General features: G+C 41.8%; 1 protein-coding gene across 1 annotated transcript in view; it reads left to right on the top strand.

The window, feature by feature from the left end:
* dntt (deoxynucleotidyltransferase, terminal) overlaps positions 1-15,028 on the top strand; it is an 87,186-nt gene that overhangs the window by 27,439 nt on the left and 44,719 nt on the right. Inside the window, exons 6-8 of the mRNA XM_084562353.1 lie at positions 172-295; positions 3,472-3,604; positions 12,149-12,251. Of these exons, the coding sequence (XP_084418479.1) occupies positions 172-295; positions 3,472-3,604; positions 12,149-12,251 (360 nt within the window). The remainder of the gene's footprint in view (positions 1-171; positions 296-3,471; positions 3,605-12,148; positions 12,252-15,028) is intronic.

A 15,028-nucleotide genomic window follows, 5' to 3' on the forward strand; every position in this document is an offset into this window, starting at 1 on the left:
GTTTCCTTTCTCCCTTCTGGAGCTTTGAAATTGCCGTGTGAGTGATTTGCATTTGCCGTCTCGTTAAGACACAGAGCTCTCCGAAACTTGTGAAAGCTAACCCCTTCTGAGGAGAGCCTGTCATTTCAGAGCATGTCTTCTTGATTGCGCCCTTACCTCGTTTCCTGCCAGCTGTTCACGAGTGTGTTTGGGGTTGGACCCAAGACAGCCGAGAAGTGGTACCGCAGAGGGATGCGCTCATTCAGCGACATTCTGACGGAGCCCGACGTTCGCCTAAACCGGATGCAACGAACTGGTACATCAACATCTCATCATCATACACAGATTATAGAGTGAAAATTTCAAACTTGAGCTTACTTCCGAGTGGGACTCTAATCATGGAGTGCCTCCAGGGGGGGCCTACATGTCATTTGGGACCTTTTTTGTGCTTTTTGGTCCCGAAGGAGGCTCCTTATGTATGTGTTTTCTCTAAAGTCTGGTGAGATATGACCAGCAGGGAGTGAATAGTAAAAAACGGCAGGGCTTTTTTTTGTCTGAAAAATCAATGAATAACTGTGAAGGGAAGTACTTGGTGCAGAATTTATATGAGCTCTCATCAATCGTGGGCCATCAAAGCCATGAGTGGTCGGCAACTCACAGCAGGAGAGTTGTGATTTGTTTGACACGTGAGGGGTAAATGTAAAGGAAGTGTCCGCTGTGGTTGTTGTTGTTGTTTAGTTTGATTAGGATGAAGCTTAAGGAACGGTTTCCGGAGCAAGAGCAAATTAAATTGGGTGCTAAAAACGTCTGAACAACTTAGATTCAGCGGCTCGGAGGCTACAATGCTCAGTGTGAGGAAAACCAAAAATGCAAAATGGATTAAAGCAGAGCTCCCAAATTCATATTCGATCCGTTGCAGCTTTTGATCTTTGAGTCATTGTGAAGTTATACAGTATATATTTATCCAGTGCTAGCAGCGTACTATGTGCTTCTAGGAATAGTAATATCACACAAGCAGCAGCCTCCAACTGTGGCTGAGACTTAAATATCTCAGGAATTATTAGGTGGATTGTCACGTTGTATTCTCATTTGTGTGATGATAATCTCAGAAATGCAAAGTTTCCTGTAGTTTCCCTAGAAGGCAAAACTCCTTTTTTATCCTGTGAATTAGAGCAGCATCTATTTGTTGGATTCACAGTCTGGTCATGAACTAATCATGAACCCCAGATGCTGTATGACTGTACGACTTAGACGATGCCCTGCCTGTCCTATTACTACCATGAGGTTGACATTTGTGGGTCTTTGTTGCATACCCCTCAGAACCTTCTTTAGTTAGCCCAACACTTTTTATAAGCAAATCCTTGCAAAACTACGTTACATTAGCATCTGCTGCAGATCTTTCATAGCTAGTCACTACTCATTAGTAACTGCAAGCATGCAATACCGTATTTTTGTTGCATACCCCTCAGAACCTTCTTTAGTTAGCCCAACACTTTGGTTTATAAGCAAATCCTTGCAAAACTACTTTCTATTAGCATCTACTTCAGATCTTTCATAGCTAGTCACTGCTAATTAGTAACTGCAAGCATGCAACACCGTATTTTTGTTGCATACTCCTCAGAACCTTCTTTAGTTTGCCCAACACTTTGGTTAATAAGCAAATCTTTGCAAAACTACTTTCCATTAGCATCTGCTGAAGATCTTTCATAGCTAGTCACTGCTAATTAGTAACTGTAAGCATGCTGCAATACCATATTTGTACATCGCAACAGTTCCATTTCTGCAAATTAAGCATGTCTAGTGTTTTTGTCTGGGATCTCATCATCTTTGTTTAGCATGTTAGCATGCTAGCTAATGAACTGCTTTGTCTTAAAACTTCTTTATGTCCTCTGGTATGTGTTCATGCCGCTGTGACTGTTTTGTATAAAAAGTGTAAAAAGATCGTTAAACCTGACGAAAATTTAAAGGGACATCACCCAAGTTGACAAAGATTCTAAATGTTTGCTGCAAGCAACGGGATAACAGAAATAAACTGTACTTAGGATGGTGTTGGGTTGTTGTAGAACATCTAGGGCGGTGTGCACAGTCAAACACAGGATCTTGAATACATGTCAAAATTGATGATAGGTGTTTGGATGGACAAGGTGGATCTAACTCAGAATTTTAAATGGCAAACTAAAATTAAAGGTGACAACTCGCGTCACTAGCGCATTTTCTAGTAAATTAGTTCAATTCAGTTGTGCACAATACAGGAATTTAAATTAAGATAAAAAGTCAGCAACAAATAAACACCATGGTACCAGCTAACATCGATTTCACTCACAGGTTTCAGGTTCTTTGTTCTCCAGAGTGAAAAGGTTTTGCAGGTTTTATAACCTCCTGGGTTTGGCCAGGTGGCAGGGAGGCGTTGTTTTTAGGCTGGCTGTCTGACTCGTGATTGTGAACAGAGAGATACAAAACCACAAATGTTAACCTATCATCCTCCAGAAACCCGAAACTAGTACACATTTACAGGTGTTAGGAGATCTGTAAATGCTGGCACTGACGTCCCTGAAGCCGTACCTCTTGCCTTTGCTGTGCCTCAGTAAACAGTATGGCAACTAAAGGAAGCTCGGTATAAAGAAAAAGCAAACATTTGCAGAGATTATTCTCTGACGTGATGCGATGCAGCGTGAACAGAAATACCACACGACCGGAGCTACCAGACCTGCAGATAACATCAGCGTCAGCTGTTGTCAGTGAGCACCGAGACCCCACAGAGCAGTGCGCATGTGGTTAAATGAAACACTGATATGCAGCTTTTCGTTTGTCTGCATTATTTCTCTGCTCACGGAGTTGTGCTGGATGCACATGTAGCACAGCACGAGGTGGTAATTCAAGACATTATATTGCACTGCTCGCAGGTTCCCATAGCGTTTGCAACTCTGTGTGATAAACTATTATGCTGACAGACATCATTGGGAACACTGCAGTCTCCACTCCGTGCAGAGAAATAGTGCACGCATAGTGCAAAATAGTTTTTTTGACGTGGAAAATGTGTTTGAACCCTGGCCTCTCTACGGAGTCCTGTCAGTCTTAAATGAGCAGCAACGTGAATTATCCCATTTATTTTACCGCAGTAAAGACAGAAATATCATTAAAGCCTTTGTAATTAATTGGTGGTGTGGCTCAGGAAAAGAAAAGCCAATTAATTCAGTTTTTTTTTTTTATGTTCGCACAAAGAGAGGAGAAAATACAAAGTGAGAAGCACGAAATCAAGGAGATACCCATCAATCCATCAGTTATAATTTAGAACACTTTCCACACCGACTGTAATCCTCTCGTGTCTGCGGCAGACAGACGTACCCCGGTTGTCGCCTTCTATCAGCCGGCGGAACATATCACACTTTTACCTTACTTTTAATTCCGCCTGACTCTCCACTTTCCCAGAGCAAATGGCTATGATTGATGGCTGGCTCCCAGACTAATAACCACATGGTCTTTTCCCCGCAGGTTTCCTGCATTATGGAGACATCTCTAGGGCTGTCAGTAAAGCGGAGGCCCTAGCCCTGGGGAACATTATTGACGAAGCTGTCCATGCCATCACATCGGACGCCATAGTGGCACTGACAGGTGGCTTTCGCAGGTACAAGACTTGTCTCCTCCTTTCAGTGTTGATATTGTAGATGAAATAGAACAGCGCGTCCTATTTCTTTTCCTTTTTTTATTTTATTTTACCCCACTATTGTTAAATTCACATTGGTTACGCGCAGGGAAAGATATTAGAAAAGTCTCAAGAGGTCTACTTGATTCCCATGTGGCTTCTCCTTATTATTAATTACTATCAAAGCACAAAGGTTACAGAATGAGTGTGTGGGCAGAGGCATCTGCATCTGTCTACCTGCATCCTGCAGTTTAAATGAATTATTATAATGCATTTACATTAAGACGCCGCAATGCATTACATTGTCGGTCTCAGAGTGCACGGCGAGTGCTCTTTTAGAGCTACCTGCTGAGTCCAAACTACTTGCTCACAGCCGGCGCCTCCCTGCGCTGCCACCTCTTTGTGTTGCTCTTTTTTTTATGTGCTGTGCTTTGTGCCTGAGCAAGCGTGGAGCACTCTGCTCTGTGATGTTGTAAAAATCCAGCCACAACCAGCGGCGTGTGAGGTAAATAATTCAAAGGCAGTCTGGCAGCGAGGACAGGCGCTTGCCTCTCAACAGGGGTGACAGAGCTGCCACAGCTTAGCTGATGGTATTTAATAGTGTCTGAACCAAAAACATCACCGGGGTGTTTCTGTGTCTCTGAAAACCGAAAAGTTTCCCCTTTGCCTTTGCCATTCCTGTTTGTCAACAAATTGCTCCCAAATTACCATGGACTGACAATTAAAATGAGACTGAGTGACTTTTGCTAAAGAACAGCTACTGTGGTTGCAAATGACAATTACAGAGATAAGGCCAAAAGACAATTTAACAAAAGATAAAATGCTACAGGTAATAAGTTTTGTGTTTATGCAGAATACAAATTTTAGCATGCAATAGTATTGTCATTTTCTATATATTGATCTTTAAAGTATACCATATTTACAAGAAGTACAAGAAGTCAATGTAGCGTAATAACTTCCAGCACCAGATACTGACTGCACATTCAAAATGACACTGCTAAACGTGTTTTTCTAAAAATCTATTTTTGTCAGCTGGAGATTTTTTTCATGCTGTGAGCACAGCTCTTTGGAGAAAAGTGTTTGTTTTACTTGACACACAATGAATGAATGTGTATCTATTTTGGGCACCACAGTTTAGCAATTACACAATTCACATGGTCCTAATTTATTGTGCAAAAAAAAACAACAAAAAAAAAAACCCAGACGCTCACACATACGGTGCCGCTTAAAACGATTTGCACCGCTCAGAATTTTCTACACGTGTGCATAATGGCTCAGAAACATCAGCGGATTTTCACATGGGAGAACCCAATCAAACAAATGAAACATAAATGATTGGGAATTTGTTTGTTCAGGAAAATAAACCAATAATACATATGTGTGAGTTGCAAAATTAAGCTGACCTCTAGGAATGCAAATTATTTTCAGGACAAAATTATAATCCATCTGAGACTGTAGTGCACCCTGAATTTCTCTTTTGGGTATCTATCCAGCTGAGCTCTGGGTCCCAGCCGGGCCTCTCCTGGGTTTTTGTGTGGTCACACGCCAGGGCCTGGATAGCTCAGTCGGTAGAGCATCAGACTTTTAATCTGAGGGTCCAGGGTTCAAGTCCCTGTTCAGGCGATGCAAGTTTTGAGGCGCTCCACTAATAATAAGAATAAATATCTCTTATATTCTGCTCACCCAGAAAACGAGGGTTGGTGTTAACCTTTAGGTGGAGCTAAAGGGTCACAGGTTCACATCCCGCTGTGTCCATTGCTGAGGCACCTTGAGCAAGTACCTAAGCACCTAACCTCAAATTTCTCCCTGTGCACTACACTAGTCCACTGTGCACGAATGAATGGCTTAAATGCAGAGAAGAATTTCCCCAATCAATACAGTCAAAAATATTAATTATAAAAGGTGCACCTTATCTAAATGAATTACCTAGCCTATCCCTGCTGTCATTGGGCGAGACCTGGGGTACACCCTGGACAGGTCTCCAATCTAACACAAGGCTAACACAGAGAGACAGACAACCATTCACACTCACACCCAAGACCAATTTAGAATCACCAATGAACCTAACCAGCATGTCTTTGGACGGTGGGAGGAAGCTGGAGTACCTGGAGAGAACCCACGCAAACACAGGGAGAACATGCAAACTCCACACAGAAAGGCCCCAGTCGGCCGATGGATTCAAACCTTCTTGCAATATCTAACTAATATAAATAACTGTATCATTGATGGTATTTAACACATTCTGTATCAGTTTGTCCAGCTTTTGAATCCGACTTTCAACTTCATTTCTAAGACGTTACCTCGACGTATTTTAACGCCTGCGCCGTGGTCTCTGTGGATATGGGTTCACAACTTTCCTAAGTGGCCTAAAGATGGTATCGAACATCACAAGGCAAAATCCAATATCTCCAATCTTCATCAGGATGAGTGACAGCTGGAATGATATCTGATTATGTAAATAACTACTCCTCAAGGGGAAAATGTGGATAAGAGAGATGAGGAAAGTGATTAGAGCATCATGGATAGTTAACATCGAGAATGAAGGGGAGGAACAGCTCAAGATTTATGGGCCAGTAGTCTGCTGCACAGCGTAAAGGGGCCTGTGAGAGACGCTTTTATAGCTTCAAACTCGGATGAAGCACGCATTAACTTCCGTCTCATATCTGGTGCAGACTTGGGGAGTATTACGTGAGACCTAATTGGAATCACGCGGAGCTATAATTGAAGAACGACGACTCGCACATTATCAGTCACTAAGTAAGTCATTTACCTTTATCTCGTTGAAAAGCAGATTCTCCAGACGTGGTTCTAAAACGCGGCGGGAGGCGATATGAGGCCCATTACACCAAAATAGTTCATGTGCTCTCCAAGATGCCAGCAGCACCACTAATAATCCACTAATTCTCTCCAGTTTGACACATTTGAGAACGTTCCCCCTCTAAAGTCCTGTCAAAGCTCGATTTAATTACCTATAATTTCCAGGCTGATGTTGAGTCTCTTATTAGTTTCATCTTTTTCCAGCCGATAGCCCTTGTCAAAAATGGGAAAGCACACACAGCGTGCCGTACACCTCCTCAAATAGATACCCTCGGCTCTGGCAAAATCTTTCATCTCTGGATGAGATACGCAAAACAGATATCTCGGCTCCCGAAAGTTTTTCACAAAAATAAGCAACAAACCGGAGCCGTCATCCACTTCAGAGAGAACCAGCGTGGTGAAGATTTGTTGATGCCACTGACATTAGCTTTATTGAAAGGACAGCTGTGGAAGGCGGGTGACGAGTCTTAAAGCGGTTTTGTTGGGAGGGGAAGGGGGATTAAAAATAGATTAGGCTTGAAAATACAGCTCCTGCCACCACTGTGTGTGTGAAAGGATCACGCGGTGTCAGCGGAGGACTGTATTTATTTCGGCGTGAAGCCGGCAAGTGCCCGCGGTGGATCTTATTTAACATTAGATCGTCTGGAATACGGCTCCAGAGTGATGCTGATGAGGGGGGGACGGTTGAGCGTGCTCTCAATCCTCGAACACTGCGTTAGTTCCCTTGAACATCAGCTGAGATAAGTATTCCTTATCAGCTTAGTTCAGGGTGTCATGATGTTTAAAACCAACTCGATTATCAGCTCGCTGGGGGGAAAAGGGCAAAAACAAGCGGTCTGATCACAGCGTGGCCTGCAAACACTATGTCTTCTCATATCTTGCTGATTATCACCTTGCTTTTCTGTGTTGGCAAGAAATATAGAAAGGTGAAGTGATGCATCGCTTCTCCCCCCCCTCGACTATTTGCTTTTAAGTGCAGCTGAACCCCCCCCCCCCCTTAGATGAGAGCATTCTGTGAAATTTCCAGCCGCAGCCACACTTCTCGCTTCTGTATTATTCATACGTGTCGCCTTGTCGTCCACATGTAAATAACCATGTATATTTTATAGGCTTTGTGCAGGAGCGTTTAATAATTGAACATTTTACCTCACGCGATGAAAGACCAGACCGGCTACGTTCACACCAGGTGTTTATAGATCTGCCGCTCCGCTCTGTGTCGCACTTCGTTTTAAAGAAAGTGTCTCGCCGCGCACGCAGCGTTAACAGCCCAACGGAGCTTATGTTTCCAGCTGAATCTCTAGAGCTACGTCTCACACTGAGCTCGGGGGCGGATGCTTAATGCTAAATAAAAGCTTCGGTGTTCTGAAGGTCCGCCATTAGAAGCAAAAAAAAAACAACACTTTCTGCTGGAGAGTCTGACTTGATGCTGTCTGCTTTTCTGCTGAGTGGATTTGTATTTAAGATGATATCTGAACTGACCTTGCACGTGCGGACGCTCCCGTGCGGCCATGAAGTTGTCTGTAACCACCGGCTCCCACGCAATCACCTTGCGATAGAAGTTGCTTCTCAGCTCCGATTGGAGATAACCGTATTTATGCTGACGATCTCGCCGTCTCTCTCTCTCTCTCCCTCTTTAGTTCCTTTGCTATTCATGGCACACATTTATGCAGTGCACTCGGGTGAGTTTTGCCAGCGCAGCAGAGGCTAGCAGTGAGATTCAACTTAACAACTTAAGCGCGCTCGCTGTACAAGCCGGGAGTGTTGTGGAATCTCAGCTTTGCCAATTAAGAGTGTTGGGAGGTTTTGGAGGAAAGCTGCTCATTCAGCACATGGAAATCTGTGATGCATTCTCAAATAGCTGTGTCCTACCAGTCAACTCATTAAAGAAGAGTCGACTTTTTGCATAACGGCCTACATAAATGCCGCTGTGTGCGAAACAAGAGGGTAAAAGTGAGTTCTCCACTGTGTGTTATTTCGCAGGGAGGATAAATTGTCTACAATCACAGAGAAAATTGAACGACTGTGACTAAAGAAGCATCTGCTGAGCGGACCTGTGAGCCGTTTACGCCACAGGGCTACATGCCGTCTGCCACTAACTCTAATCATTAACATTATCATGCCTTTTGCAGCTCTAATGGCTGTTTTCTGATACTCCCTTGCTCTGCGAATTAGCCGCAGTGACCTTTGAAGCTATTCCCACAAGCCATTCACCACAGCCTCTCTCCGTTCCTTTAAAATTGCACTCTCTTGCTGCTGTTACTCATTTGTTAGGAGAGATCAAACACGGAGCCTCGTGGCTGCAGAGGCTTCTTGGGAGCCTTATCGCCCCCAACATTCTTTGTCGTCTTGCTTTGTTGTTAGCTATGACACTGGCGCTTACGTCTGTAGGACTTGTTCCTAATATTTATCAAAGGGTTCGCGAGTGCCTTTGTGTGTGTTTGTGTGAGTGGGTGCTGGGTAATGATCAGTTTCAGATGACGCCTGGCCTTTTTGGCAAGTAGCACTGGTGTAGGCCCGAGTTGGGGAGGCAGCCATCTTCAGTGTGGCAGCACTGGTGGTTTTGTTTTTAGCGCTGCTTCTGTAACTGGTGAAAAACCTGCCGTACGTGGCCGTTTTGAATTACAGGGACCCAGTGTGTTTTTTGTTTTTTTTTGTCATCCTGTAGCTTTTGTGAGCGTACACTAAGTGAAAGGCATCTTGGACGAGTGGTCAGTCCATCACACTGTCACGTTTTTGTTCGTCATCTTGCTTCAAGACGCACACCAAACTGCAAACAGAGATGCATCTCTCTTACGGAAAGAACTGAGACTCGAAATAGTGACTCCACCTGCAACGTGTGGGCGTGGCCGACCGTTTTTGTAATCATGCCAGCTGGGGCTGCGTGTGTGGACCGATCTGAGCCACATGAAATGCGACGTGCTACTGCATCGCTAGTAGGAGGAATACATTACAAGCTCCCGCACAAATATACAATCCTTTCAAGGACAGGTGGCGTCCCATGGGCAGTCAGTGTTTGTTTAGGAAACACAGGAATTCATGTCACAATGTGTTTTAGTAAATTAACTAATGAATAAATCATTAAGGTGAGAAGAATAATAAAAAATCAGCACTGTAACATCTGTTTTACTGTAGAAGTGTAATATAAATGTAGCCTAAAACTACTACATATGCAATTACATTACGTACTGTATAATAAAAGGGGGTTTAATGGTATTTTAGCGTTTCTAGCTTGTGGTTGTAACTCGATATAGGAAATAAAAAAGCATAATTAAAGCATGAGGTCATTGGGAATGATATATTCCTCAGATATATTGTAAAATGAAGATAAAAAATTACAGTATATGCACTTACCATGAACCACCTGATATTTGTTATGTCACATCTTGGGCACCAGGTTATAGCTGTGCGTTGCCATTTTGTGGCCATGTAATGTAGGCTACTCTTATCGGTGTTTCGGTTTGACTTTTAGTCTTGCAGAGGAAATGTTTGGCTAAAAAAAGGTCATTGTCGTGGTGTGTAACCACTTTAAATGTAGCCACTGTCTTCTGGGCATCAGTGCCGTACCATACTGTTCCTTTATACCAACCACTTTGTCCGTGTACCTTGTCAGTTTTTCTTATTTATGCTTCGTTCCATTTATCAGCAAAGTCGTAAGTCAAAGTACAACAAGTCAGAAAGCCTAGATGCAATGTCGTGCAGTTTGCTCACTAGCCATATTCACCATTCTTAAGCAATACCAGATCATAAAAACATAACACCGTATTTGAGCATACATACACTGTAGCAACATAAACAGGAAGAAGTACCAATAAACTACTGGAGTTTTTACTAAAACTGATGAGTGGAGTTTTTTGAGGTCTGTGTAGGTTAGGGTGAGGTAAATCCAAGTCGGGTGATCCGACTAGTTTGCTAACATTGTTGTCAGATTGTTAATAAAACAGAGTTTAGGCAAGTTTCACATTTGTACTATTACGACATGTATCAGGGAAAAGGGGAGCACCCAAAATGCAAGACACAGGAGGAGGCAGGAGCAGGAAACAAAAGAACTTTCTAAAAAAAAATATATATATAACTCTTTCTAACAAAAGAGGCTGCAGTGTTGAGCAGGGAATTCCAAAAACAAGAGTACAACAAAAGAAGGAATCCAAAGGAGAAATTAAGGCAAGGAGGAATCCAAAAAAGAACAAAAGGCCGAGACACAAATCAAATCCAGGAGACGCAACCAGAGAACATGAACAGGGAACCGCGAGGAAACACAGACGAGCTGACAAGAGACAAAGGGAGAGGCGCGACTCTGTGTGTGTGTGTGTGTGTGTGTGTGTGTGTGTGTGTGTGTGTGTGTGTGTGTGTGTGTATATATATATTAGTATGTATATATATATATATAAATATAAATATATATATATATATATATATATATATATATATATATATATATATACTAATTGGAAAAGAAAGAGGCAAAACTAACTCAGACAAAATACACAAAGCAAGACAGGAGGTGGGAAAAGCCAAAAGCAGGAAGTAAAGCTAACTTAAACGCGAAACAGGAAACGCAAGGAAACCAAACTAGATAAGAAAACGTACCAGACTCAATGCTATGGTAGACTATAACTCAAGTCAAGTCAAGTCAAGTCAAGTCAAGTCAAGTCACTTTATTTCGTCTCCCCAGGGAGAAATTTGTATCGGGTATAAGGGAAGTTACTAAATCAACTAACAATACATACACATACCGCAGACAGCAAACAGCAACACCACCTTTTGTAACTTTCTATAAATCAATTTTCTTTTGAGATGCGCTCTGCAATCGATTAGAGGAGTTTAAAGAAAAGCAGAAGGTGCAACACCTACACAAACACATAGCAACAGTTTAGCTTATAAACTTACACTACAAATCACTTTAATTCTCCCCCCATTCTACTTTTTGAAAAGCTAAGGACCATACTACAGCGTGAGGGTTCACTGAGGTAGCACGAACTGACAGGATCTCACAGCCTCCATTGTGGTTGGCAACTTATTTGACATTCAAAACAAGAGTTTGATAAACAATGAGCATGCATTTACATATCACTCTGCTTTCTTATGCACCTTGAATCAACAGTTTATGTTCAACAATACATGGCAGTTGATATAAAACACAACCTTGAACCTGACAGTGTGATGTGACATGAATTGACCGTACATAAAAGAACCAGTTAAATAAATAGAAGTCAGGTCGAACAGTAGGAATTTGAAAACTGGTGGGGTGAATTTTGATATGCCTTTTGTGTACATACTATTATCACCATGCAGCAGTTCTCTGCTTTTTCTTATATATGTTTTTTACTTGACACACAAATTACTTGTTTGAATAATGACAAAAAGTCAATACCTATTGTTTTTAATTGCTCCGTCCGCCACTGTTCATCAGTTAAACACTGACCGAAAGATAATTCAGTTCATTACTACCAGGTCACAATTACTGTGTTTGCATGGACAGTGTTCCAGTAATAATCAGAATAACGGCCTTTATAAGTGACCATGTAAATCACAACAGACGGGACTGATCTGGCCTCATCAGGAGACAGCCTGAACATAAAATGACGTGATGAGTGCATCGAGAGGGACAAAAACGCCGTATAGCTTCTCAGATAATTTCCTGTTGTGACCATGTGGTTAAGTGTTAACGTAGCCAGCGAGCAGGTGACCGTTACATGTCTTCATCTCCAGGGGGAAGGAGTTTGGTCATGATGTAGACTTCATCGTGTCCATACCAGAACAGGGGAAGGAGGATCATCTACTCTCCGCCATAATTGATCGACTGAAACAACAAGTGAGTATGTTATTTGTAAATATATAAATTAGCAAGCAGTATCTGAGCTCTGCGTAATATCTTCAGGGAAACCTATATATATTCTTTGTGCAGTCAGGTGTTATATTACAATAAGCAGAAGTTCAGAACTTTGTTTGAACGGCGCTTTGCATTTGAGGTTAAACCACAGAAACTGGTTTAGATACTAAAACTCATAGGTCCATATGGCCATCTTTGAATCTTTGGTCTATGAAAGATGAAGCCACTGTGAAGCTACTTAACTTAAATATGCACAGACAGACGAGCTGTCGGGGTCATTTACATTTAGCTCATTTTTAAAAATCCATCACAGAGAGTTCATTAAGTCCACGGGCCACCGTGGCAGCAAACACAGCCGTGTCCGTCACTTTTTGGTGCCCTTCTGGAAACATTTCCATCCGTGCTATTGCACCTGGTTTCTGTATTTTCTTCTATTCTGCTTGCAGTGCTTTTTTTCTGTGTTGATAGATTGGTCGGATTATTTTCTTAATTTGCTTTTTTTTGTGTGTATTTACATGTGTTCTCTCTCTGGGCCATCTCTTAAAAAAGTGAGCTTGTGCAACATGACTACAGGCTCCAGCCCATGAGAATGACAGCAGTGTTGCACTTGTTGTACCAGCTCTTTAAAACATCACATTTACAATATATTGCAGGGCTTCTAGCTGAGATGAACACATCACCCACTTAAAATGGATTCCACACGTCACATAGAACAAACTCTTCCATTTCACACAACATTAAAGGCATAAGTTGGAATGGAGCAACAAGATTTAATTAATTGCTAGTTTGAAACTAGCTAACCTAAGGTCAGTATTAGATGAGACAAGGACAAGACAGGACGGGAAACAATTTAATACTGTGGTACTTATTCTAGTGCTCTGTAAATTAAATGTCAGCGCGTATTGTGCAAAGGATTTTCACATTTTATCAAATGCAGAGAAAGTTTAAAAGGAAAAATATTCTTGCAGATGAGTTAAATGGAACTGGTTAATAGAGCCATATGGAAGTATCAGCTCTTTGTTTCTGTATTTTTACTGGCACCATATTTTATCATGTTTTAATAAGTAAATGCAGACTTAAAAAGATTTTTAAAAAAGACGCCACCAAAGAAAAGGGTCACACACTCTAATATTTCGCCTTTAGCTTTGATTACAGCACACATTCTCTGTGGCATTGTTTCGATAAGCTTCTGCAGTGTCACCAGATTTATTTCCATCCAGTGTTGCATTCATTTTCCACCAAGATCTTGTATTGATGATGGGAGAGTCTGACCACTGCACAAAGCCTTCTCCAGCACATCCCAAAGATTCTCAATGGGGTTAAGGTCTGGACTCTGTGGTGGCCAATCCATGTGTGAAAATGATGTCTCATGCTCCCTGAACCACTCTTTAACAATCTGAGCCCCATGAATCCTGGCATTGTCATCTTGGAATATGCCCGTGAACATCAGGGAAGAAAAAAATCCATTGATAGAATAACCTGGTCATTCAGTATATTCAGGTAGTCAGCTGACCTCATTCTTTGGACACATAATGTTGCTGAACCTAGACCTGAGCAACTGCAGCAACCCCAGATCATAGCACTGTCCCCACAGGCTTGTACAGTAGACACTAGGCATGATGGGTGCATCACTTCATCGGCCTCTCTTCTTACCCTGATGCGATGGTTCCCCACTATCCTTCCAGTTTTTAATAATGTGTTGGACAGTTTTTAACTCAATTTTAGTAGTTTCTACAATCTCCTTAGATGTTTTCTCTGCTTGATGATGATTTGACCCTTCTCAAACAGACTAACATCTTTTCCACGACCACAGGATGCGTCTTTAGACATGGTTGTTTAAAAATGAGAAGCTACTCATTGCATCAGTTGAGTTAAACAACTTGTTGCCCATTCAGTAATGTAGCATTTTCTTTTGCACCTGCACCACATGTGATTAGAAGAACCACTGGAGAGAAACTTGTGCATGCAGTCTGTGTCATCATGGTTTAATCAGCCCGTAATAATTCCCTGACAATCATAGTATATTATGCAATTTGGAACCGAGAGCACAGTTTAGATATGTGATAAAAATCTCATGAATCTGAAAATATATTTCAGTGACAAGCCATTTATTAGAGTCACTTTTCCATCATTCAAAGCTGCGTCCTTGGAAATTTACAGCAGATTTATTTATTTATTTATTTATTTGTGAAACTAACCGTTTTCAGTTACACCAATTTAGCTACCTGCAGTGGGGAAAAAAAGGCACACGGTGAGCAATTTCAGTAAAAGGAAAAATAGTACAATTTAGCAGGTCACATTTAGGACTTTGAGCGGGGACTCCCCTTAATAGAAAATGGATCCTTTAATGGAAAAAAAAAAAAAGATAGAGAAATGAGTGAGATGAGTGCAGAATGAGAGGAGGAATGTGGATGAGAGGCTGAAAGGCAGCAGAGGAAAAGCCGAATCAGAAGAGGAGGAAATGTGTGAGCGAGAGATAAAACACACGGGCGGCTAATGTTAATGACAGGTTATGTTTACATACACATGATAGTTTAATTGTTGGCTGTGCTCGAATGATGACAATTACTTAACGGCACAATAACGTGACAAATATCAGCGCGCCGCATACAGTAAGTGTCCAATTTAAATCTAATTAAATTAAACTGAGCTTGTATCGCAGTAGTGCAAACAAACGTTCTTATTATACATATACACCTACATCCTCGACGTTCGTGTTTTGCTTTTAAACTAAAGGGAAGAATCAGGTTTATCATGTG

This window comes from Chelon labrosus, assembly GCF_963514085.1.
Source record: "Chelon labrosus genome assembly, chromosome: 15".
In the NCBI taxonomy this organism is placed as follows: domain Eukaryota; kingdom Metazoa; phylum Chordata; class Actinopteri; order Mugiliformes; family Mugilidae; genus Chelon; species Chelon labrosus.